Source organism: Oncorhynchus keta, chromosome 36 (assembly GCF_023373465.1).
Source record: "Oncorhynchus keta strain PuntledgeMale-10-30-2019 chromosome 36, Oket_V2, whole genome shotgun sequence".
NCBI lineage: Eukaryota > Metazoa > Chordata > Actinopteri > Salmoniformes > Salmonidae > Oncorhynchus > Oncorhynchus keta.
This window is the reverse complement of record NC_068456.1, coordinates 13,199,498-13,223,815: the sequence shown is the minus strand read 5'-3', so window position 1 is coordinate 13,223,815 and position 24,318 is coordinate 13,199,498. Positions and strand designations below refer to the sequence as shown.

General features: G+C 45.6%; 1 protein-coding gene across 8 annotated transcripts in view; it reads right to left on the bottom strand.

The window, feature by feature from the left end:
- Positions 1 to 24,318, bottom strand: part of ltbp1 (latent transforming growth factor beta binding protein 1) — a 147,131-nt gene that overhangs the window by 67,393 nt on the left and 55,420 nt on the right. For all 8 annotated transcript variants that reach the window (XM_052498503.1, XM_052498506.1, XM_052498504.1 and 5 more), the window contains 5 exons: positions 19,526 to 19,711; positions 19,019 to 19,317; positions 15,831 to 15,930; positions 7,361 to 7,444; positions 2,495 to 2,617 (listed from right to left, as the gene is read on the bottom strand). In XM_052498503.1, coding sequence (XP_052354463.1) covers positions 2,495 to 2,617; positions 7,361 to 7,444; positions 15,831 to 15,930; positions 19,019 to 19,317; positions 19,526 to 19,711 — 792 coding nt within the window. The remainder of the gene's footprint in view (positions 1 to 2,494; positions 2,618 to 7,360; positions 7,445 to 15,830; positions 15,931 to 19,018; positions 19,318 to 19,525; positions 19,712 to 24,318) is intronic.

The window sequence follows — 24,318 nt, the reverse complement described above, 5'->3', positions numbered from 1 at the left end:
TCTTTTCTTGAGTCTCAGAAACTGTCTAGCTAATAGTTTAGTTTAGTTTAGTTTATTTTATTTTTACAGGGACAGTGCACATTAACATTAATCAACAGGTTATTAAAAACAATTACAATATAGACAATAGCACCATAGACATAGCAACATAGGACAAGCAAGACGTAGCATACAGACAGAGCAACATAGAACAAAAAGCAGCAAGACAAAATTAATAAAAGCAACAAAGTGTTTCCACACCTCACAAGCTACAGACAACAGATAACAAGGAAAGCGGAAACACACAGCTAGGGACCATGTTCACAAATCTGATTGACCTTTAGCCATGTCTTCAAGCATTTTGTGAAAGTGTGATATGTGGTGCAATTATGTGTGTCTGATGGCAGTGTATTCCAGACATGGGAAGCTCTCACAGAGAATGCAGATTTACTAAAGGTGCTTTTCCTTAGGGGAACTATACAGTCACCTCTCATAGGGCTAGAGGGTGACTGTTGGGGCTCTCCTGCTTTCTCAAAGCAAACTAGAGCAGCCCGTGAATAGGCTAGTGAATGCCCCAATGATGGGATCTCTCCCTTTGTCGGATGTGAGAGGCAGCAGAGTAGAGTAGAGGGGAGTGGGAAGGGGAGATGGAGGGAGGGAGAGAGAGAGATGAGGGTGCTGGAGTTCTGCTAGATTGCACTGGGAAGCCCTCCCTTAATTTCTAGACAGTTGCTGCACTTGTCTCCCATCATGTTATCTATTTGGAGCGTAGCCCTTTACACTTGTACCCGTATACGGGTTGAACATGCAGATGTGGGCCTCCGAGTGGTGCAGCGGTCTAAGGCACTGCAAAACAAAGCAACTACAAGTGTGCTTGATCTAGTTCCTCAACGGCACAACTAGGAGAGCTACAAAAAAAAGTTGTAGTTGAAGACTCTTCTTCAACTATAACATAAAACATAGACATACAATTGCATTGAAATGACTTAGGAACTGTGCACACTTTTGAGAGGTGTGTGGCCACCTGGAGACACCAGTTCGTCTTCTCACTCAAACCCTTTTTTTTTGTCTTATGTTCCAGAAATCTTCTTATCATGTTACTGAATGTATCCAGAGTATTTTCAGATTTTGTTATCAACAAATCCGGCAAAAACTACAGTAAATGTAAAATGCACCTTTTGTCTAATAATTCCCCCATAATCTCCAAACTGTTCCCTTTCAACTGCTGCCATGCTTATGCATTTCACATTTCTTTTGTAAGAAACATTTCAATTTAGCCCATACAGGCCAATTCCCACAATTGTAAAGGGTTCATCTCGCGTGGTATGTGCATTTCAAGCAGTCATTACTGATCTTTTGGTCAAGACTTTTGTCTTGCACCAGTGGAACGTTTGATGGCGTGAATCCAAAAATAAAATTGAGTCACGGTTATTGTAAGTGCTACGCATGGAATGCATCGGTTTATTTGAGTGTAGTTGGACACAGGATGCACATGTATGTGTGAAGTGGTGGCTCTCACAATGGGAAAGTCCGTTTTGGTTGGTTACTGTTGCTGTCATGCATATTATAAGCCAATCAACACACAAAGGCAGTACATAGGAGGGTCAGGCTGTATTTGGTCCTTCATCAACACCAATATGTTTCTCTCTAAACTCCACTGTGCCTTTCATGCCAGCAGAGAGGTCAGTAAGTCAACACACACAATGAGGGGAGATGTCTAGATCCGACATTGGTGGTTCAATGACAGGCAACACATGCAGAGGAGGGGGGAAACATAATGGGTGATGTCACTGATGCATTTACAATGCCTCCTTTTTCCCTGTAAGGACAAAACTGTAGCAAGGCTCCTTGGCATAGTCAATGATGTTGATGAATGGCCACTCAGGTTTCAATAGCAATGAGATAAATAGAGGAGAACCAGGAGGAGACACACACACACACACACACACACACACAGGTCGGACTGGGAGAGACAACAACCGGCAGGGAAAAGCATCCTAAACAAGACCGTCGTTAAAGGCCATCACTGATCAATTGCTCTCCTACCAAGAACCCAGAGAACTCAGAATCAAGTCACTAGGATTTTAATCTCTCAACCCAAAACTCCTTCCTTCCCTCCCTCCCTCCCTCCCACTTTCAGTGGAGAGAAATACGATCTGTTGTGTTTGGCAATATGCTGTGCCTTTTGCTCCATGCTCTGAGGGGAATCTAATTAATATGATAAACGCCATGCTATTCATCCATGCATTCCCATCTGTTCCCACATTCATATGCATATCATCAAAACACAGCCTTCGCAGTATGCTTTGCGGCATTCAAAACAGCCTGCAATCTTACAGACCGCAATCCTGACTGTACAGGCTGAAGTAATATATATTTTTAAACGTATTGGAAATGTCACACCCAAATATAGCACAGAGAGAAGGACAGAGCGAGAGAGAGAGGGAGATAGAGCGAGAGAGGAAGAGAGGGCGAGACAGAGAGAGAGAGACAGGGAGAGTTATGAAGGACTTACGGATACAGGTGGAGAGGGTGGGGTCAGGGATATAGCCGACCTTACAGCTGCACCTGTAGCTGCCCATGGTGTTCAGACAGTCTCCGTTGGGACACACACCCTGCAGCTGGCACTCATTAAGATCTGCAACAGAAAACCAAGGAGAGGAACAAAGTAATACACTGTTGATCTACATATTAGTGTGTATTACACAGTACAGAAAGGATTATGAACTGAATGTGCATAGAATAGAGATGTGTACGCCGACAATTCCACCGATTACCATCATTTGGTTTGTTTCTATACATAAGTTTGTATAATAGCTCACAACAACCGCATTCGTATCATAACGTTTGGTGTAGCCCCAACATCACTGTTATGGCCTAAGGCAGCTCCCGTAGTTTGAAGTAATTCATGTGGAGTGGAAGAGACCGGTTATGGAGTAACCTGATAAATGGGCAGGTTGATTTCCTTAGTTATGAGGCTGGATGTGGGACTAACAGCTTTGGGGGTCCACTGGTTCACTGCGGAGTAGTCATGTCAGCCAGTCACCGCTATGCAATCTGGTTTCCGAGCTGGTCATGGGTGCACCTCAGCCACGCTCAAGGTCCTAAATGATATCATAACCGCCATCGATAAGAGACAATACTGTGCAGCTGTATTCATCGACCTGGCCAAGGCTTTCGACTCAATCACCACATTCAATCACCACATTCTTATTGGCAGACTCAACAGCCTTGTTTTCTCAAATGACTGCCTCGCCTGGTTCACCAACTACTTCTCAGACAGAGTTCAGTGTGTCAAATCGGAGGGCCTGTTGTCCGGACCTCTGGCAATCTCTATGGGGGTGCCACAGGGTTCAATTCTTCGGGCCGACTCTCTTCTCTGTATATATCAATGACGTCGCTCTTGCTGCTGGTGATTCTCTGATCCACCTCTACGCAGACAACACCATTCTGTATACTTATGGCCCTTCTTTGAACACTGTTAACTAACCTCCAGATGAGCTTCAATGCCATACAACTCTCCTTCTGTGGCCTCCAACTGCTCTTAAAAGCTAGTAAAACTAAATGCATGCTCTTCAACCGATCGCTGCCCACACACGCCCACCTGTCTAGCATCACTACTCTGGACGGTTCTGACTTAGAATGTGGACAACTACAAATACCTAGGTGTCTGGTTAGACTGTAAACTCTCCTTCCAGATTCACATTAAGCATCTCCAAAATTAAATCTAGAATTGGCTTCCTATATCGCAACAAAGCATCCTTCACTCATTCTGCCAAACATACCCTCGTAAAACTGACTATCCTACCGATCCTCGACTTCGGTGATGTCATTTACAAAATAGCCTCCAACACTCTACTCAGCAAATTGGATGCAGTCTATCACAGTGCCATCTGTTTTGTCACCAAAGCCCCATAGACTACCCACCACTGCGACCTGTATGCCCTCGTTGGCTGGCCTTCGCTTCATATTTGTCGCCAAACCTACTGGCTCCAGGTCATCTATAAGTCTTTGCTAGGTAAAGCCCCACCTTATCTCAGCTCACTGGTCACCATAGCAGCACCCAGCAGGTATATTTCACTGGTCACCCCCAAAGCCAATTCCTAATTTGGCCACCTTTCCTTCCAGTTCTCTGCTGCCAATGACTGGGACGAAATGTAAAAATCACTGAAGCTGGAGACTCATTTCTCCCTCTCTAACTTTAAGCATCAGCTGTCGGAGCAGCTCAATGCACCTCTACATAGCCCATCTGTAAATAGCCCATCCAAATACCTCATCCCCATACTGTTATTTATTTTGCTCCTTTGCACCCCAGTATCTCTACTTGCACATTAATCTTCGGGCACATCTATCATTCCAGTGTTTAATTGCTATATTGTAATTATTTCGCCACTATGGCCTATTTATTGCCTTACCTCCCTTATCCTACCTCATTTGCAGACAATGTATATAGACTTTTTTCTATTGTATTATTGACTGTATGTTTGTTTATTCCATGTGTAACTCTGTTATTGTTTGTGTCGCACTGCTTTGCTTTATCTTGGCCAGGTTGCAGTTGTAAATGAGAACTTGTTCTCAACTAGCCTACCTGGTTAAATAAAGGTGAATAAAAAATAGTCTGACTTGTTAAGGAACCATCAACTGGGTAGACGTAATATGTCCAGCGGGAAGAAGGTGAACAGAATGCTCTCCCCTGTATACTTTGTTATAACAGGAGACAAGCAGACTTTGTTTCCCCTTCCAACACGGCTGTCTCTTAGCTGTTTACATATATCGTGTTCATTTGTTTTGGTATCGAGATTACAAGTGTAGTTTGTCATTGAGAGGGCTAAATACGAAGCATGCTTTCGTGTTAAGTATCCAAACGGGAGCTTTGTTCCATCCAGAGTTCCATGTGATTTGTTCCCCTTTCATTTTGTTCAACGGGGTTAATATTATCACTTTACATGTTGTTCATTCTGTTGCAAAAGTGAAAAGATATACCAGTACAGGATCTCATCCACAGAGTGTTCTAGAAGCCTCACACACGACAACGTGGGCCGTGTACTTGACAAGAGCAGCATCACACCATCATGTGGTACAGGCCACAGCACGTTGATATCCTTCCATGTAATGTCATGAATATTTCAGAGGACACATCTTGACCGGGTTCGTGTCACAGGAGGCTCTGCTGTGTTCTGTTAAACAGGAATTGAATCAACATTGAATTGAAGAGATGTCATTCCCGGGGGGTGGGGGAATGAGGGCGTTCCCACTTGTCTCACAGGACAGATGATCCAAATCAGGCAGATCTCAGGAGGAGAAAGACGTTTGCGTTAACATTCTTTACTGAATGGCTATTCTCATCTATGGGATGTTTTTTCCACTGGCGCTTTCACGGTTTTAACACCTGCATCATTCCTTTAAGCCCCGCCCACATGCGCTGTCAATCACTGCACTGACAGAATAATTACACACCATATACACTCACTATTTCTGTCCCCTCAGGGCCCCACAGAGAGCGGCCCACTGCCTCTGATGACACACAGAGGAGTATGCTGCTGGGGTGAGGAGATCACTGCTCTCTCATCACTTTAATCACTTTGGACTCAGATCCACTGCCTGGACTGGGACAGACCTGCACGCATTAGTCACCACAACCTTCAGCAGCGCCTGAGAAGCGTTAAACGAGAGTATGTGGGAGGGAGATTGGCTTGCCCAAGAGAAGTCATACTGAACATGACCCAGCCTAACACCAAGCCTTACCCCCCTCCCCTCACCACTTCAGAACTCAAATGGCTCACTGGGGAATATTGAATCAGAACCTGGATCAGAACCAGACCCGCCGACTACACGCAACTTTAAACCAGCCCGATTGATCCCCTATCGTGTCTCTTTTTTCCCTCCATTTGTTATATTGGACAGTCACACCATATCCAACAATTAGTAAACACACATAGCTAGCTCAAAGGAAAACAAAATGGAGATTCAATCCAAATCAGCTCTGTAAAAAAAGGGGTGATAATAAGGGGAACAGGATGTGTTGGATTACAGGGTAAAGAGTCACAGCACCTCCACAGGAATAATATGTCTGGTCTCCTGGGCTGCCACTCTCCTCAGCCTGGCAGCACTTCGAATAGGCAGCGGTCAGGCCTCGGCTCCCCTTTCAGAGCCCTTCTCAGCCTAACCACAGTTATGGCACGCGCCTTGGCGCGGTGGCACTGTGCCTCATGTAGAACCAGTAGAACCCGGGCAGATGCCCTCTGTTGTTTGTGCCATGCACTATAGTAACAGTCCCGTCAATGAATGGGATCCCTTTGAAGTGAGTAGGGAGTGATGTCCCCTAATGTTTTCAATGTACCGTCCACTGTTCCAATAGAATTCTCAATTATGTAGAATAATGTAGTGTGCTTAGTGTTGACCAGTTGTTACTGTAGTAGAGATGCTCACGAGCACAATATTAAGGATAAGCCTTCACTATTTCATAACTCCTCTGTGTAAGATCTGTCAGTTCAAACAGTCGGCTATCAGAGAGAAGTCTGGGTTTCCTGCTGATTAGAGGAGAGCAGTAGGGGTTATATTTTTTGTTGAAAAAGTGAACAGTCCGTTGCCTCTGAGCAGGCGTGTGGCGTATACACAGACACTGGTCTCTCTCCCTCACCCTCCCTCCCCTTGAGTGGAATGCTGAGTGAATGGGCCACAGTAGGTTCAAAAGTCGCTGGGGCAGAGCAGGCTTGATTTAGTGTGACTCCTCTGAAAACGGCCTGCCAGCCCTGAAGTATTGTAGTCATTGTTCGCTATCATATCCCAATTCAATACAGATTAGGGAAATCTATCAAATATGGCACCTGCCTCTTTTCCCTCTCTCCCCCGCATGGCTGTTATGGTGTTTGGGGTCCTGCTAAAACAGGATTGATCACTGACGACCAAGTGGAGCAAGTCAAGAGGAGAAAGAGAAGAAAAACGTTCATTTTTGATAGATTTCAGGAGACAACAAATGGCAGCTGACAAACCAGTGTCATAAATGGGCTGAGTCAGTCTATCTGTGGAGGACTAGAGGGTGAGGGACCAGCAGAGGGTGCTGTATATAGGTAGACTGGCCGACATCACCCAAGGAAAGAGCAGAGTAGAGAGCACAGGAAACAACACAAAGCGAGAGAATGATCTCCTTGTCAAAATGAAGCATATTCATTCCTCGTCTCTGGATGGTAGCCCTGCGCTCTCGCAGGGTTTTATGTGGCTGGTGACAAATCACTTCTTTAAGGCTCATTTCTCTTGGCGAAGCCCTCCGCCACGCTGAGAAAACAGACTTCTCTCTGCTCTCTGTGTGCGAAAACACAAGCCAAACAATGGCAGTGGTAGTCGTAGAGACGTTGAACAAGAGGTGGACCGCAGCTCTTACCTTGGCAGTGGGAGTTGTTGATGCGCTTGTATCCCTGGGGGCAGTCCATCGCGTGTCTTGATCCTCCTGCTGTCAGAGGAATAGCTGGAGAAGAGCGAGAGATATGTTATTTTTAGAGACTTTTACATGACTCAGAAGAACGTAAGCTTCATTATCTCATAAGAACGTGTTTAATTGACTATGATACATAGGTTTTTCAAATGTACTTCTACTGATACTTTGGGGATTCCTCCTGACTTGATGGGAGTAGACAGCATTTGGTGACAGATCCAGAATTGTTTAGGCAGAAGGAAGCCCACAGTATCTCTACTCTGCCCTGTTCAACACAAACATGATCCATCAACACCTAGTCAAAACCAGTGTTTCACCAACACATACACGTGCATACATGAACAAAACACACAATTGAGTTGAACACATTCAGGGGAAGTGCCATCTAAAAAAAAACTTTAAAAAACATCCTCTCACTGTAAACTGCGTTTATTTTCAGCAATCTAATCATGTGTAAATATTTGTATGACCATAACAATATTCAACACCTGAGACATAAACTGAACAAGTTCCACTGACATGTGACTAACAGAAATGGAATAATGTGTCCCTGAACAAAGGGGGGGTCAAAATAAAAAGTAACAGTCAGTATCCGGTGTGGCCACCAGCTGCATTAAGTACTGCAGTGCATCTCCTCCTCAGGGACTGCACCAGATTTGCCAGTCCGTGGTCCTTCTGTGGCTCAGTTGGTAGAGCATGGCGCTTGTAACGCCAGGGTAGTGGGTTCGATTCCCGGGACCACCCATACGTAGAATGTATGCACACATGACTGTAAGTCGCTTTGGATAAAAGCGTCAGCTAAATGGCATATATTATTATATTATTATTATTCTTGCACCATATTCTTCCACCAAGGCGCCTGCAAGTTCCCGGCTATTTCTTCACCCTCCAACGGGTCCCAAGATGTGCTCAGTGGGATTGAAATCCGGGCTCTTCGCTGGCCATGGCAGAACACTGACATTCCTGTCTTGCAGGAAATCATGCACAGAACGAGCAGTATGGCTGGTGGCATTGTCATACTGGAGGGTCATGTCAGTATGAGCATGCACATGAGGGAGGAGGATGTCTTCCCTGTAATGCACAGTGTTGAGATTTCCTGCAATGACAACAAGCTCAGTCTGATGATGCTGTGACACACCGCCGCAGACCATGACGCGAATCCGACCATCACCCCTGGTGAGACAAAACCGCGTCTTGCCAGTCCTGTCTGGTCCAGCGACGGTGGGTTTGTGCCCGTTGTTGCCGGTGTTGTCTGGTAAGGACCTGCCTTACAATAGGCCTACAAGCCCTCAGTCCAGCCTCTCTCAGCCTATTGCAGACAGTCTGAGCACTGATGGAGGGATTGTGCGTTCCTGGTGTAACTCGGGCAGTTGTTGCCATCCTGTACCTGTCCCGCAGGTGTGATGTTCGGATGTACCGATCCTGTGCAGGTGTTGTTACATGTGGTCAGCCACTGCGAGGATGATCAGCTGTCCATCCTGTCTCCCTGTAGCACTGTCTTAGGTGTCTCACAGTATGGACATTACAAGCCCTGGCCACATCTGCAATCCTCATGCCTCCTTGCAGCATGCCTAAGGCACGTTCACGCAGATGAGCAGGGACCCTGGGCATCTTTCTTTTGGTATTTTTCATAGTCAGTAGAAAGGCCTCTTTAGTGTCCTAAGTTCTCATAACTGTGACATTAATTACCTACCGTCTGTAAGCTGTTAGTGTCTTAACAACCGTTCCACAGGTGCATGTTCATTAATTGTTTATGATTCATTTAACAAGCATGGGAAACAGTGTTTAAACCCTTTCAATGAAGATCTGTGAAGTTATTTGAATGTTTACGAATGATCTTTTAAAGAGTCTTGAAAAATGGATGTTTCATCCTTTCCTGAGTTTATTACAGTTGATCAGTTTATCCTAATTTCAGGCTAGAGGTGACTTCAGGAAACCTGCCACGGATAAAACCATCACACTTTTTTGGGATTGACGACAGGGTGCTTGAATCCTTCTTTTATCTCCATCACTAATTCATAGTACTATCCTCCTGACGCAGGCCTCTCAGTTTACTGCCATTGTCTGATAGCTGTTTGAGGACAAGAATAGTGATCTCAAGCTTACCTCGAGGGAAAATGAGATTCATGGCAAAAATAAAACATTGAATACAAAAGGAAACCTTGTTTGCTCCCATATGGGCTTTAGTTGCGTGCCAGCCCAAGCAACCATTATCGTGAAGGAAAAAAATTTACAGGAAAATAAGGGCAAAATAATCTGTCTCTCACATGGTGCACACATGCGCGGCAACTGATCAAACCCATGAACAAACACTTGCTCTCCTGCATTCAACTCTCTTATCCCTGGCCACACAAACACCCTCTTACCTCCACTTACAAATGCCAAACATCATGTAGCCATAATACACTAGATGGCATCAAGTATGTTGAAACCTGCTTGTTGAACATCTCATTCCAAAATCATGGAGTTCAATCAAATCTTATTGGTCACATACACATGGTTAGCAGATGTAATTGCGTGTGTAGTGAAATGCTTATGCTTCTAGATTCACCAGAGCAGCAATACCTAACAGGTAATATCTAACAAATTCCACAACAAAACCTAATACACACAATCTAGTGAAGGAATGGGATGAGAATATATAAGTATAAAATATATGGATGAGCAGAGACAGAGCAGCTAAGATATAATAGATAGTAAATAATAGATAGTGAAGGATACAGTATACAGTATATACATAAGAGATGAGTAATGCAAGATATGTAACCATTCTTAAAGTGGCATTATTAAAGTGACTAGTGTTCCATCTATTAAAGTGGCCAATGATGTCAAGTCTGTATGTAGGCAGCCGCCTCTCTGTCCTAGTGGTGGCTGTTTAACAATCTGATGGCCTTGACCGCACCACCCTCTGGAGAGCCCTGCGGTTGTGGGCGTTGCAGTTGCCATACCAGACGGTGATACAGCCCGACAGGATGCTCTCAATTGTGCACCGGTAAAAGTTAGTGAAGGTTTTCAGTGACAAGCCACATTTTTTCAGCCTCCTGAGGTTGCGCCTTCTTCACCACACTGTCTGTGTGGGTGGACCATTTCAGTTTGTCTGTGATATGTACATCTTTTCACCTTCTCCACTCCTGTCCCGTCGATGTGGATAGGGGGTGCTCCCTTTGCTGTTTCCTGAAGCACACAATCATCTCTTTTGTTTTGGTGACATTGAGTGAGAGGTAATTGTTTTACCTCCTCTCTGTGAGCCGTCTCGTTGTTGTTGGTAATCAAGCCTACCACTGTAGTGTCGTCTGCAAACTTGATGATTGAGTTGGAGGCGTGCATGGCCACACAGTCATGGGTGAACAGGGAGTACGGGAGAGGACTGAGAACGCACCCTTGTGGGGCCCCAGTGTTGAGGATCAGCGGGGTGGAGATGTTGTTTCCTACCCTCACCACCTGGGGGCGGCCCGTCAGGAAGTCCAGGACCCAGTTGACAGGGTGGGGTTGAGAACCAGGGTCTCAAGCTTAATGATGAGTTTGGACGGTACTATGGTGTTGAATGCTGAGCTGTAGCCAATGAACAGCATTCTTACATAGGTATTCCTCTTGTCCAGATGGGATAGGGCAGTGTGCAGTGTGATGACGATTGCATCGTCTGTGGACCTATTGGGGCGATAAGCAAATTGGAATGGGTCTAGGGTAACAGGTAGGTTGAAAGTGATATGATCCCTGACTAGTCTCTCAAAGCACTTCATGATTACAGAAGTGAGTGCTGTTGGGCGATAGTCATTTAGCTCAGTTACCTTAGCTTTCTTGGGAACAAGAACAATGGTGGCTATCTTGAAGCATGTGGGGACAGCAGACGGATTGATTGAATATGTCTGTAAACACACCAGCCAGCTGGTCTGCTCATGCTCAAGGGGACGCGGTAAGGGATGCAGTCTGGGCCAGCAGCCCTGGCGAGGGTTAACAGGTTGAAATGTTTTATACTCACGTTGGCCACGGAGAAGGAGAGCCCACAGTCTTTGGTAGCGGGCAGTGTCGGTGGCATTGTATTGTCCTCAAAGCACGCAAAGTTGTTGTTTAATTTGTCTGGGAGCAAGACGTCGATGCCTGTGAAGGGGCTGGTTTTCTTTTTGTAATCCGTGAATGTCTGCAGACCCTGCCACATATGTCTTGTGTTTGAGCCGTTGAATTGCGACTCCACTTTGTCTCTATACTAACGCTTTTCTTGTTTGATTGACTAACTACACTGTCATGTTTCCAGTTGCCTTGCCATGATTAAATGTGGTGGTACGTGCTTTCAGTTTTGCACAAGTGCTGCCATCTATCCACAGTTTCTGCTTGGACGCTCCTTTGCTGCTATAACAGCTTCCACTCTTCTGAGAAGGCTTTCCACTAGATGTTTGAACATTGCTGCAGGGAATTTCTTCCATTCAGCCACAAGAGCATTAGTGCGGTCGGGCACTGATGTTGGGCAATTAGGCCTGGCTCGCAACCAGCGTTCCAATTTACACCAAAGGTGTTCGATGGGGTTGAGGTCAGGGCTCTTTGTGCACGGGGGCATTGTCATGCTGAAACAGGAAAGGACCTTCCCCAAACTGTTGGCACAAAGTTGGAAGCACAGAATCGTTTAGAACGTCATTCATTGTATGCTGTAGTGTTAAGATTTCCCTTCACTGGAAACTAAGGGGCCTTGCCCGGACCATGAAAAACAGCACCAGACCATTATTCCTCCTCCACCAAATGATACAGTTGGCACTATGCATTCTGACAGGTAGCGTTCTCCTGGTATCCCCCAAACCCAGATTCGTCCATAGGACTGCCAGATGGTGAAGCGTGATTCATCACTCCAGAGAACTCGTTTCCAGTGCTCCAGAGTCCAATGACTTTTACACAACTCCAGCCGACGCTTGGCATTGTGCATGGTGATCTTAGGCTTGTGTCCGACTGCTCCGCCATTGAATCCCATTTCATGAAGTTCCAGACAAACAGTTATTGTGCTGATGTTGCTTCCAGAGGCAGTTTGGAACTGCCTCTGAGTGTTGCATCTGAGGAAAGATGATTTTTACACGCTATGCACTTCAGCAGTTCCATTCTGTGAGCTTGTGTGGCCTATCACTTCGCAGTTGAGCCATTGTTTCTCCTAGACATTTTCACTTATACAATAACAGAACTTACAGTTGACCGGGGCAGCTCGAGCAGGGCAGAAATTTGATGAACTGACTTGTTGGAAAGTTGGCATCCTATGACGATGCCACATTGAAAGTCACTGAGCTCTTCAGTATGGGCCATTCTACTGCCAATGTTTGTCTATGGAGATTGCATGGCGGCGTGCTCAATTTTATAGACCTGTCAGAAACGAGCGGGTGTGGCTGAAATAGCCAAATCTATTAATTTAAAGGGGTGTCCACATACTTGTGTATTTAATTTCAAAAAGGTTGACATTAATTGCTTTCATTGTAAAAACTCAACGAATAGAGCCAATATCTGACAGAGGGCTGACAGAGCAAGAGAGCTTTAGGGCACAGTCAGAGTCCTCAAAGTGGAACCATTAAACTGCATTTCCCATGGTACTGGCTCAGAATAAATCTAGCCATTTCAAAGCTGAGGGGTGATCGCAAATGGAGACTTTACTCAAAGTCTGGGGCTTATGCATTATGCCAACACTGTTGCAAAATGTTTCTTAAACGGAATGAAATGGGGAGGGACCTACCTGAATTTGTCCAAAATAAACTTGTTTTAGTTGCACAAATGTTTGGACTAATGATTCCACCCTGCTTAAGGTAAGAAGGGGGGATATAGAACTACTGTGGCAGACGAAAGTACTGTTGGAGGGCTTTTCAGACCCGGTAACAGGGTGGCACCCAAATACCTGAAAGCAGATTGCTCGCTTGCTTAACAGGGAACAAGGCTATGTTTGTTTGCGTGTAAGCCAATTTATTTACCAGTTACAACTGTCTCCGGGGCACAATGGAGCAGTTCACACAGGGCCCGCACATAAATGCTAACCTCACTCCCCTGGCATTCCTGACTTCCAACACAGCCAGACATTACACTGTGCCTTTGTACCTTCCAATAACAGGAGCCTTTGGGAACAAACTGGTGAAGAACTATAGGTTTTGTTCCATGTGGAAACCAGAGAAGCATTGGGAAAAGAAAATGTGACTGGATGCGTGGTGATTTCTGAACATGAAAGAGTCTACCTGTTAGGTAAGACAGGAGTACAAACTAACCAAGTTAAACTCTATTTTCAGGCCCAACAGGGAAAAGGCTCCCTGACAGAAAATTAGGTGATGAAAACCTGATTAACTAAATAAGCTTTCATAAGATTAATGATCAAAGCATAATGATTTAATCTGCAAAGTGCGGTGAGGGTGCAGAGTACTTTGATGCCTGTCTGATTGAGGCAGACACATCTAATAGTATTCTCCTGGGCTACAAATTAGTTTATGAATTCTTATTGAGTACAACAGGGTTGCTCAACTGCCGGCCTGCGGCTGATTTGATTTTGGAGGGGGGGGGCATAAAAGACTGTAAAAACACCAGCAAATCAGCTCCAAGTGATTTTCATTTTGGAAATTTGTTCCAAAGTATTCCCAAACATAATAGACAGTTAGTTACACGTGCGTATATGTAACTGGTGTGAAATGGCTAGCTAGTTAGCGGGGTGCGTGCTACCGGCGTTTCAATCGGTGACGTCACTCGCTCGGAGACCTTTGAAGTAGCTGTTCTGGCCACGGCTTTTTTGGAGCGATAGGTTGATGCTTCGATGGTGTTAGTTGTTGATTTGCGCAGAGGGTCCCTGTTTTGAGCCCAGGTAGGGGCGAGGAGATGGATGGAAGCAAAACTGTTACATATGCAAATGTGAGCAAGGTTTGAAATTATGTTTTTGTCACATATTACATCTGTTTGGGCTTCTAGCGGTAAATTTGCAGTCACAAATGATTTAGAATTATGTTCCAGCCCCATGATCACCCGCTATAAAAAACAATTAACCCGCAGCTGAATCTAGTTGATGATCCGTGGAGTACAAGCTATTCAGGTGAAGATATCCATCTCCCTCCAGTTAAATGATGAAAACACATATTTCCAACCACATCCCACCCCCGTCTCCTCCCACCATCCCCTGTCCCCCAATCTCTCATAGACCCAATAGCTTTGGCATGAAGGAAACAAAGATAATTATAGAGAGTTCTTTAAGCAGCACTCTGGGGAGGTTGTTGGAATGGCCAAATGCTCACAAGGGCCTAAACCTTCCCCAGCCGTCTCCACTGGGTAACAACTAGCTAAAATAGCCCAGGAAGAGAAAGACAGGACAGCCACGTGGGAACTCAGACTACTGGCATGGAGACACCCAAGCTTGTTTCTTGAACAGATCTCTTCTCAAAATAAACCTACAGGGCCAAAAGCCGACCACCTTTTTTTATCTGGATAAACACAGGGGTCATATAATGTTCTCAACTTAACACAGTGTTCCTGAAATACAAGTCTAAGAGTAGTATTGAAGATAGGCTAGCAGTGCCTAAAGAGCAGCTGCTCTGAAATGACTGGGCTGGACATTTGAAGTAGCTTGGCTACATTATGTAACGTGCCTATGGTGTTGAGAGAAAGGCTGTGTCATGTTTTTGAAACCAGACCTCCACATTTCTGTCCTAGCATTTTTGTTAGCATTCTAGCATAGTTCAAACGTTCCAGAACTATAAACACAAGAAAGGGAAAGATCAAGATAATGTGTCTAGGTTTTCGTCTGGGTCTGTACAAATGAAGTTATTTCCAAATATGGATGAAACACGGCAATGTTGTAATGCTCATCTGGGGGTAAGAGAGTGAACAGTTTTCACCACTCTTAAAATAAAGTTATTAGAGGATTACCATGAGGTGAGTCAGTGGACTAGACCCAGGGGTCCGGTTATTGGAACATTACTGTGGGTCTGGGTCTGTTCAGCACATTCTCACTCGCGTGTCTTCACAAAATTCATCTGTTTCCCTCAACTCCCCCACCCACCCTTCCTTCATACCCCTCCTTTGTCATTCTCAAGCTGTAAAAAACTATTTTCCCATTTTTTGGCAGAAGCTGGGTTCCAACGCGTTGATTGTCTCGACACAAAAACTCCCTTTCTTGGATACAGTTATGAAGTGAGAAACTGCACATGCCAGTAAACTGCTTCCACAGTGCCAGTAAAGTGTATTACCTGATTTATCTTCAACTACTGTGTCTCCGCAGCAAATAGCCACACAGTATTCACATAGCTGAGACAAATTTCAAACGGGCTGAGATGTCCTTATTTAGGTGTACAGTTCATCTGTCTCTGTCTCGCTCTATGTCTATCCCATGACAGTCTCTCTCACTCCCCATTTCTCATATGACAAAGTTCAACCACTATAATCTACACTAGTCAAAGAGTGTTACTTGTTTTACACTGGTACTTACATGGTTTTGGGCACTTCTGGCATTTGTGGAACCCCCAGGATGTTCCGATGCTCTGACAGCATTCTTCCTGCTTGCTGAGACCAGGGAGGGCCTTGCCACACTGGCATTTAGAAGAGAGTGTGTAGGAGAATGAGAATGAGGAAGAGAGGAGAGAGGAGAGAAACACAGACAGAAAGGAACAGCAGGAGGAGAGATTAAGAGGGTGAATTCAGTATTTTCAGAAGAAAAACAAACTCACTCCACTTTTTATTCCCCCCACAATATTCGATGCACAGGGTCGCAGATGTAGTTGCAGTGTACAGTGAAATACTTCAGCTACAACAGCGCAGGTGTGAAGGAAACAAGAAAAGCAACAATAATAATAAATACATATTTACAACTGTGACAATGATACATATAAATGTCCATTGGAAGGCCTCTCGAGTGGTGCATCGCAGTGCTAAAGGCGTCACCACAGATCCGGGTTCAATCCCGGGCTGTGTCGCAGCAGGACGCGACCGGGAAACCCATGAGGCGGCGCAAATTTGGCTCAGCGTCGTCCGGGTTAAGGGAGGGTCTGGCTGGGATGTCCTTGTCCCATCACGCTCTAGCGACTCCTGTGGCGGGCCGGGCACATGCACGCTGACAAGGTCCCCGGTTGGACGGTGTTTCCTTCAACACATTGGTGCAGCTGGGTTAAGCGAGCAGTGTGGCAAGAAGCAGTGCGGCTTGGCTGGGTCGTGTTTCGGAGGACGCATGGCTCTCGATCTTCGCCTCTCCCGAGTCCGTACGGGTGTTACAGCAATGGGACAAGACTGAAACTACCAATTGGATATCACGAAATTGGGGAGAAAAGGGGGGACGGGGGACATGTCCATTGGGGGGTCCAAAGGGAGAACAGCGGAGACAGTGGAGGCAGGAGGAGCAGGTAGCTGACTAGTGGTGGCTATTCAGCAGCCTGATGGTCTGGGGGTAGAAGCTATTGGCCAGTCTGATAGTTTTAGCCATGAAGCTCCTGTACTGCCCTCAAACGAGTGATGGAACACCCGGTTTTGTTGGTGTCCTGGATGGCAAGCAGTGCGCACCCAATGGTGCATTCAGGCTGGACATTCTGTTGTTACTTGAAGTAGCTTGGCTACATTATGTAACTTGCCTATGGTGTTGAGAGAAAGGCGGTGTCGTGTTTTTGAAACCAGACCTCCACATTTTTTTGTTAGCATTCTAGCATAGTTCTAATGTTCCCGAACTATAAACAAAAAAAGGGAAAGATCAAGATAATGTGTCTAGGGTTTAGCCTGTGTCTGTACAAATGAAGTTATTTCCAAATATGGATGAAGCACAGCTGAGCATAAAACCCTCTGTAGTGCCTTGCGGTCAGCGGCCGTGGAGTTCCCGGCTGTGATGCAGCCCGATAGTATGCTCTCGATGGTGCTCCTGTAGAACACTGTGAGGGCCCTCGGGGACAAGATTCATTTCTTCAGCCTCCTGAGGTTAAAGAGTCGCGGTCGTGCCTTCTTCACCATGGTGTCCTTGTAGTTTGACCATTTCAGCTCCTTAGAGATGTGTACACAGAGGAACTAGACATTTTTTACCGCCCCGTTGATGAGGATGGGGTCGTGCCCAGCTTGGTTCTTCCTGAAGTGCACAATCAGCTCCTTTGTTTTTCTGATGTTGAGGAAGAGGCTGTTTTCCTGACACCACACCGTCAGAGTGCCTACCTCCTCCCTGTAGGCCGTCTCGTCGTTGTTGGTGATCAGGCCTGTCGTGTCATCAGCGGACTGTCAGGAAGTCCAGGACCCAGTTGCATAGTGAGGAGTTCAGTCCCAGGGCTGTGAGGTTTGTGGTGAGCTTAAAGGGCACTATGGTATTGAAGGCCGAGCTGTAGTGCAACAGCCTCCTCACATATGCATTCCCCTTGTCTAGGTGAGTGCAGTGTGCAGTGCAACAGCCTCCTCACATATGCATTCCTCTTGTCTAGGTGAGTGCAGTGTGCAGTGCAATAGTGGTTGAGTTGTCCGTGGATCTGTCGGGCGGTAGGCGAATTGGAGAAGTTTGTGTGTGTCAGGGTGGGAGGAGGTGATGTAGTGTTTGACTTGCCTCTCGAAGCAGTTCATAATGACGGAAGTGAGTGCTACGGGTCAGTAGTCATTCAATTAATTTCCCTTTCTTGGGCACGGCGATGATAGTGGACATCTTGAAGCAGGTGGGGATAACGGCCTGATTTAGAGATTGAAAATGTCCAAAAACACCACAGCTAGCTGGTCTGCACATTCTCGGAAGGCGCGGCTTGGGATGCCGTCTGGGCCGGCAGCCTTGCGAGGGTTAACACGTTTGAATGACTTACAGTACCATGTCTTCCGTGGAGACCGTAAGCACGTAGCCCTCGTTGACCTCAGGGGCTCTCCTCGGCAGCTCAGAGTCGTTTGGCTCGAAGTGTGAGAAAAAGGTGTTTAGCTCGTTTAGCTGCACAATAATGCCTCACGACACGGGCTTGTGTGCTTCAGCATTACACAATAGCCTTCTGTCACCCCAACTCAAACTCTCAGACAGAACAGTTCTATTATAGAACAACATCCCGTCGTCCAGCCTCCCTCAGATCAACGCACACTGATAAGGGAACAGTCCTCAGCGCCTCGCCTGCTGATGGAGCCTTATCACCACAATGTCAATCTGACTGCAAAATGTAAACCAAATTGAATGGTGATCTGAAGTGGATAAGATGGGCGAGGTGCCAATACTGCTAATAACTTTGGATGTATTAAAGCACTGACATGAGTTATGGGGCTATTTCTAGATGGGGAAAGTTGTTTGGTGTTGATGGCATCTTTATTCTTGGAGTATAAAGGCCAGCAGACTGAAAAATGTCTCTCCCGGCTCTACACCTGGATTGATTTAAATGGAGTCACGTTTGTTTTTGTCCTCTAAACACACATCAATTTCGATTAGCGTAGATTAGTTTGATGGACAAACAGCTCCTTTGATTGTGTTTTTTCAAATGCGAAGAATGATCAATGGCTGGCATTGAAGCAGAACTCATTACCTTGTTTATCCGCAAAGCCAGCCAATAGCTCTTTCTCTCCCTCTCTCCCTCATATTTCCACTCTCTTTCTCCAATCCCCACCTTTCCCCCTGTCCTTCTCTGATCTGTCTTCCAATATTCTCACTCTGCACTCTCAACACTTCCAGATTCCCCCCTGTCCCTCTCTGACCTGTGTGCCGGTGGTCTCCTGGAAGCAGCGTCCCAGCTGGCTCTTGGAGGAGACGGGCTGGTACTGGGGGACGTAGCTCTGCTGGTTGGGGTAGATGATGTTGTGTCCCTGCTGCTGGATCTTCTGTCTGCTGTCTGAGTGGTGGTAGGTGTAGTGGGACTGGGTCTGGGAGTGGCCATTCTGCCCATTGCCTTTCACCTTCTGCCCATTGGCATCCAGCTGGGAGACCTGATGGATCTGCACCGAGGCCTCCGGGGGATGCTTCACATGGATGTTCACGATGCTGGGGGCATATTTCACTGGGGGAGACGAGGTAAAAAAGGATACATGGGGTGAAAGTTATTGAAAAGAGCAAGTTAATGTTCTATGACTGCACTTTAGATGTACACTTATTGGATAGTCCTTCGTATTTCTATCTATATGCCCTTGGATAAAAATGAACAAATGTTAAATAAATATATATTTTTTAAACTGAACATGTATTTGAACTCAGTCCTTCCATCTTACCAGGGTTCTGTCCATTGCTGAAGGTGAGAGGCAGAGTGTGAGTGGAGTGAATCTGGGATGTCTGCTGCTGCCCATTCCCATTCTGAACAGGCATCTGGCAGAACTTCCCCATGTAGGTAGCCGGGCACTGACACTTGTCCCTGGCACTGCACTTCCCTCCATTCATGCAGGGCAGATGGCATACCACTAAAAAACACAAAGAATGTGAAGTTCAGCCAGCTGTGCCCACAGGTGACAGCGATCCCAATGACATTCCCAACACACAGCCACACACACACACACCTTACGGCAGTTTATTGTTGGAAAAAAGGTTTAACTCGGAGGCTGATCTATCTTTAAATAAACAGCAAGTAGACAAAACAACCATTGTTTACGAACTTTGTTTGACATTTCATGATGAGTTTACCTTCCAATATTATTTTCTTCTCTGATTTCACCCCCCACCCCCACATGCCACAGACCTCCTCGAGGAAGTTTGTGCTTTGGCACAACAAGATATGGAGCAGGAATCTCGAGCTGCAACATTAAGAGTCATGACGGATCCATCCAGACCAAGGAGAACAAAGATGGTGTTGTTCAGCCATCGTTCACATCTTTATCATTGTCTTCCATTGAGTTCGACGACTTTACACACTCAGGTCAGTGTCCAAACACTGCCCGACTCCCCCACCATCAATATTCATCACAAAGATGCAAGGAGGTGGATGGCAAATGATCCATTCCGCTTGGAGACCGCATAATTCCTCAGCAAATCTGGCTTAATTGAGGAGCCTGTAATGTATTCAGCACTCGGGTTCGTTTTCCATCATAACAGTCATCAAGACCTCAGCCCGGTTCTGAGGGAGACCTCAGGCCCAGATAAGGCTACTTGAGGCTAAGACCCAAACCACATGACAGAGGTGTGCACAGGAAAGTATTACACTGGGAGTTCAAGGTCTTTACTGTAAATACCTTGCTGTTGGTACAGCAATTGAGTAAGTGCCATTCTTCTTTTGTATTCTCTCTTAACCCATCATTCACACCTAAAGTCTCCCTTTTCTCTTTCTCTCGGAGGTGTCAGTCACCCGAGGCTTATTCATCCACAAAGGAATTTCCTTCATAGCTCCAGCTAGTCTTCACGCGCACCGCACACGCCAACACACTACTCACCTCCGCTAACCATGCACCACAAGCCAGATAAAGAGTTTAAAAACGACACCAAACTATACAAAACATAGCCAGGAGCCTGCTAGCAGACAGTGTGGAGCATGTGTGTGTTGGACTCCGCTGCCTAGTCCTCACTTTTGTCTCCCCAGAGTCACCCAGAAATATACGCAGTTAGCTGATCGCTGACCTGGGGGGGTATTACTGACACTCAACCACCCCGTCTGCTTCCGTTCCCCCCAATGGGAATACCTGCTGCCTATGAGGTATATCTTGGCTGCCTGGGTCTGTCGTCCTTTCTACCAGTGCAGGAATCTCCTCAGCAAACCACGAGTCAATTGCTCAATTGAGCGAGAGGGAACTAGTAATCACCCTCTTCTGGCACTCCATTACAAGTTGTAGGAAAGCCTGTCAAACACAGCTGAAATTCCTGGAAGGTGTAATGTGTTATAATGTTCCACACATACAGGAAATTTAATCACATGCTTTTCAGGTCTTTAGAGTCAATCTTAGCCTTGCGCTAGTGTTTCAAATTGAAAGGCTGTTTCAAATTCATTGTAGAGAACGTTAAACATGTTCCATTTATAATAACATTCCTACCGTAGCTAAAAAGAAAGAGGCTGATTCTTTGTCCTGTGGCCTATAGGTCGTGTTCAGTGCCTCCCAGTCACTACTGTACTGTACACATATTGCATCCATGTATTATGTTTAATTTAGTGCGTTTTCCCTAAAAAGGGACAAGCACAGTTTGGTAGGATTTGCAGTGTTGAAACATAATGGCAGAGGTAATACATCTGCCTTTCCCCAACCCTCTCATTATGGTGACAACAAGACTGCTCCCAAACCTCACATCCCTGCTGCCTCTGATTCTCTCTGGCCCTGCCACACACTGCTGTTTGAAGTCCTCTCTCTAGCTCTACCCAGCCCCAGCCAGTCCCTGCCAAGCCTGACCCATGTCATTACCATGCAGCTGGTGGCATTAGGAGCATCAGGTGATTTCCTGTTTGATGTGCAAAGGCATCTCAGGGACTACGGGTTATTATTCACATATGGGACGTCTGGAAGAGACAGGATCCATGTAAAATGTGCTTTGAGAGGGTGTAATTGGCCAATCAAATCACATCTGCCGAATACAAAAAGGTATTGGCATAACATTGAAATGCTTACTGACAAGACCTTAACCAACAAAAATAAGTGTTAAGAAAGTACTACATCATTGACTAAATAAAGTGAAATTAACAAATAGAAAAATAACAATAAAATAACAGTAACGTGGCTATATACAGGGGGTACCGGTACAGAGTCAATGTGCGGTTAGTCGAGGTAATTAAGGTAATATGTACATGAAGGTAGAGGTAAAGTGGTTGACAAACCGTTTGCCACACGTAGCAAGACTGGTCATTTAAACAAAGCAGAAGCTATACATGATAATCATTGGTTTGATGGAATCCACATCAAACCATATTGAAGGAGTACGTATGGCCATACATATTTCCTGACCATGTGACCTGACCAGGAACAAGTCTCGGTTCTATGGATGAGGTTAATCAAGTTCAAGTTAGTTTGCACATGATATACACTCAGTGGACAGTTTATGAAAATGATTTACTCCTACAGACAGTGAGTCACGTGGCCGTGGCTTGCTATATACTGTAAAGCAGACAGACAGGCATCGAGGCATTCAGTTAATGTTCAATTGAACGTTAGAATAGGCAAAACGAGTGACGAAGCGACTTGGAGCGTGGTATGATTAGGGCTGTGACACTCATTACATTTTGTCAGCCGGTGATTGTCAAACAAATAACTGCCAGTCTCACGGCAATTGACCGTTAATTAACCTCTTTTGTGTAGGGGGCAGTATTTTCCCATCCGGATGAAAAGTGTGCCCAAAGTAAACTGCCTGTTATTCAGGCCTAGAAGCTAGGATTCCAGGTGAAGCTGGTTGAGATAATGCCAAGAGTGTGCAAAGCTGTCATCAAGGCAATGGGTGGCTACTTTGAAGAATCTCAAATATAAAATATATTTTGATTTGGTTAACACTTTTTTGGCTACTACATGATTCCATGTGTGTTATTTCATAGTTTTCATGTCCTCACTATTGTTCTACAAAAAATAAAGAAAAACCCTTGAATGAGTAGGTGTGTCCAAACTTTTGACTGGAACTGTATATACTGCGGCAGCAGGGTAGCCTAGTGGTTAGAGCGTTGGACTAGTAACCGAAAGGTTGCAAGTTCGAATCCCCGAGCTGACAAGGTACAAATCTGTCGTTCTGCCCCTGAACAGGCAGTTAACCCACAGATTTGGCCGTCATTGAAAATAAGAATTTGTTCTTAACTGACTTGCCTAGTTAAATAAAGGTACAATTTTTTTTTTTTAAATAAAAATACTAGGCGGTGTCAGAGGAAGGCCCCAAAAATGGTCAAAGACTCCAGTCACCCAAGTAATAGATAGTTCTCTCTGCTACCGCACGGCAAGCGGTACTGGAGCACCAAGTCTAGGTCCAAAAGGCTCCTTAACAGCTTCTACCCCCAAACAATTAATCAAATGTCCACTGACTATTTACATTGACCCCCCTCCTCTTTGTTTTTACACTGCTGCGACTCGCTGTTATTATCTATACATAGTCACTTCAGGCGTACCTACATGTACAAATTACCTCGACTAACCTATACCCCTGCACATTGACTCGGTACCGGTTCCCCCTGTACCGGTACCCCCTGTATATATTGTAAAAATTAATGAAAAACAAAATGTGCTTTTTGGTCGTAATTTAAGGTTAGGGTTGGGCATTAGGGTTATGAGTATGGTTAGAGTTAAGGTTAGGTTTAAAATCAGATTGTATGACTTTGTGACAGTGCCAGCGCGTGAACACTGCAGAGCTTCCTCCAGAGCAAGATTCATGACAAAAAAAACGCTAACCTGCATTTAAATCAGCTGAGTCAGAAAGAGTGACCGACCGTATCATAGTCCCAAAATCAGCCACAGTCTTATGTACTCCAGATGTTTCCTCTGACTACCACACAGAATAAAATGGTTTAATTTCACCTGGTGGACAGTGAACACCCACGCACAAACAGAAACAAGCACATACACGCTGACTAATTCCCTCCTCGTCCACTGAGGAGTGGAGCGTGAGAGAGTGAAAGAGAGTGAGGACCGGAGCCCTGAGGTTGTTCATTAAGGCAGGCTGCTGTGCTCCCTCCACGGGCCTAGGCAGTGTGATTAGATAAGGCTGGGTCAGCAGCAGCATAGTGCAGGTCCCCCGGGTGCCTAATGAGATTTTAAGACGCGGTGTCTGGCACATCACAGAAAAAAATCCCACTTAGTGGTTAGAGCAGTAAGGCAGGTTGGCCCAGACGAGGCAACCCTAGACTCACGATAGAGGCTAGCGCCTGGTGTTTACTGCGGGCACAGTCTCTGGCAGCCGGAAAAGCCCCCCCTCCACCGCAGGCAGCCTGTCCACTGAGACTGTAAATACAGTGCCACGCTTTCCTGACTGCCAGGTAGGGATGACAACAAACAAAAAAAATCCACGAAGAAGAAAAGAACATGGAGGGAGGGGAAAAAAATGACAGTGCGGCGATTATAAACTAATGAAAGGAGGAAATGACAGCTACAAGAGGATTAGTCAACCTCAGTCATCTCCAGCT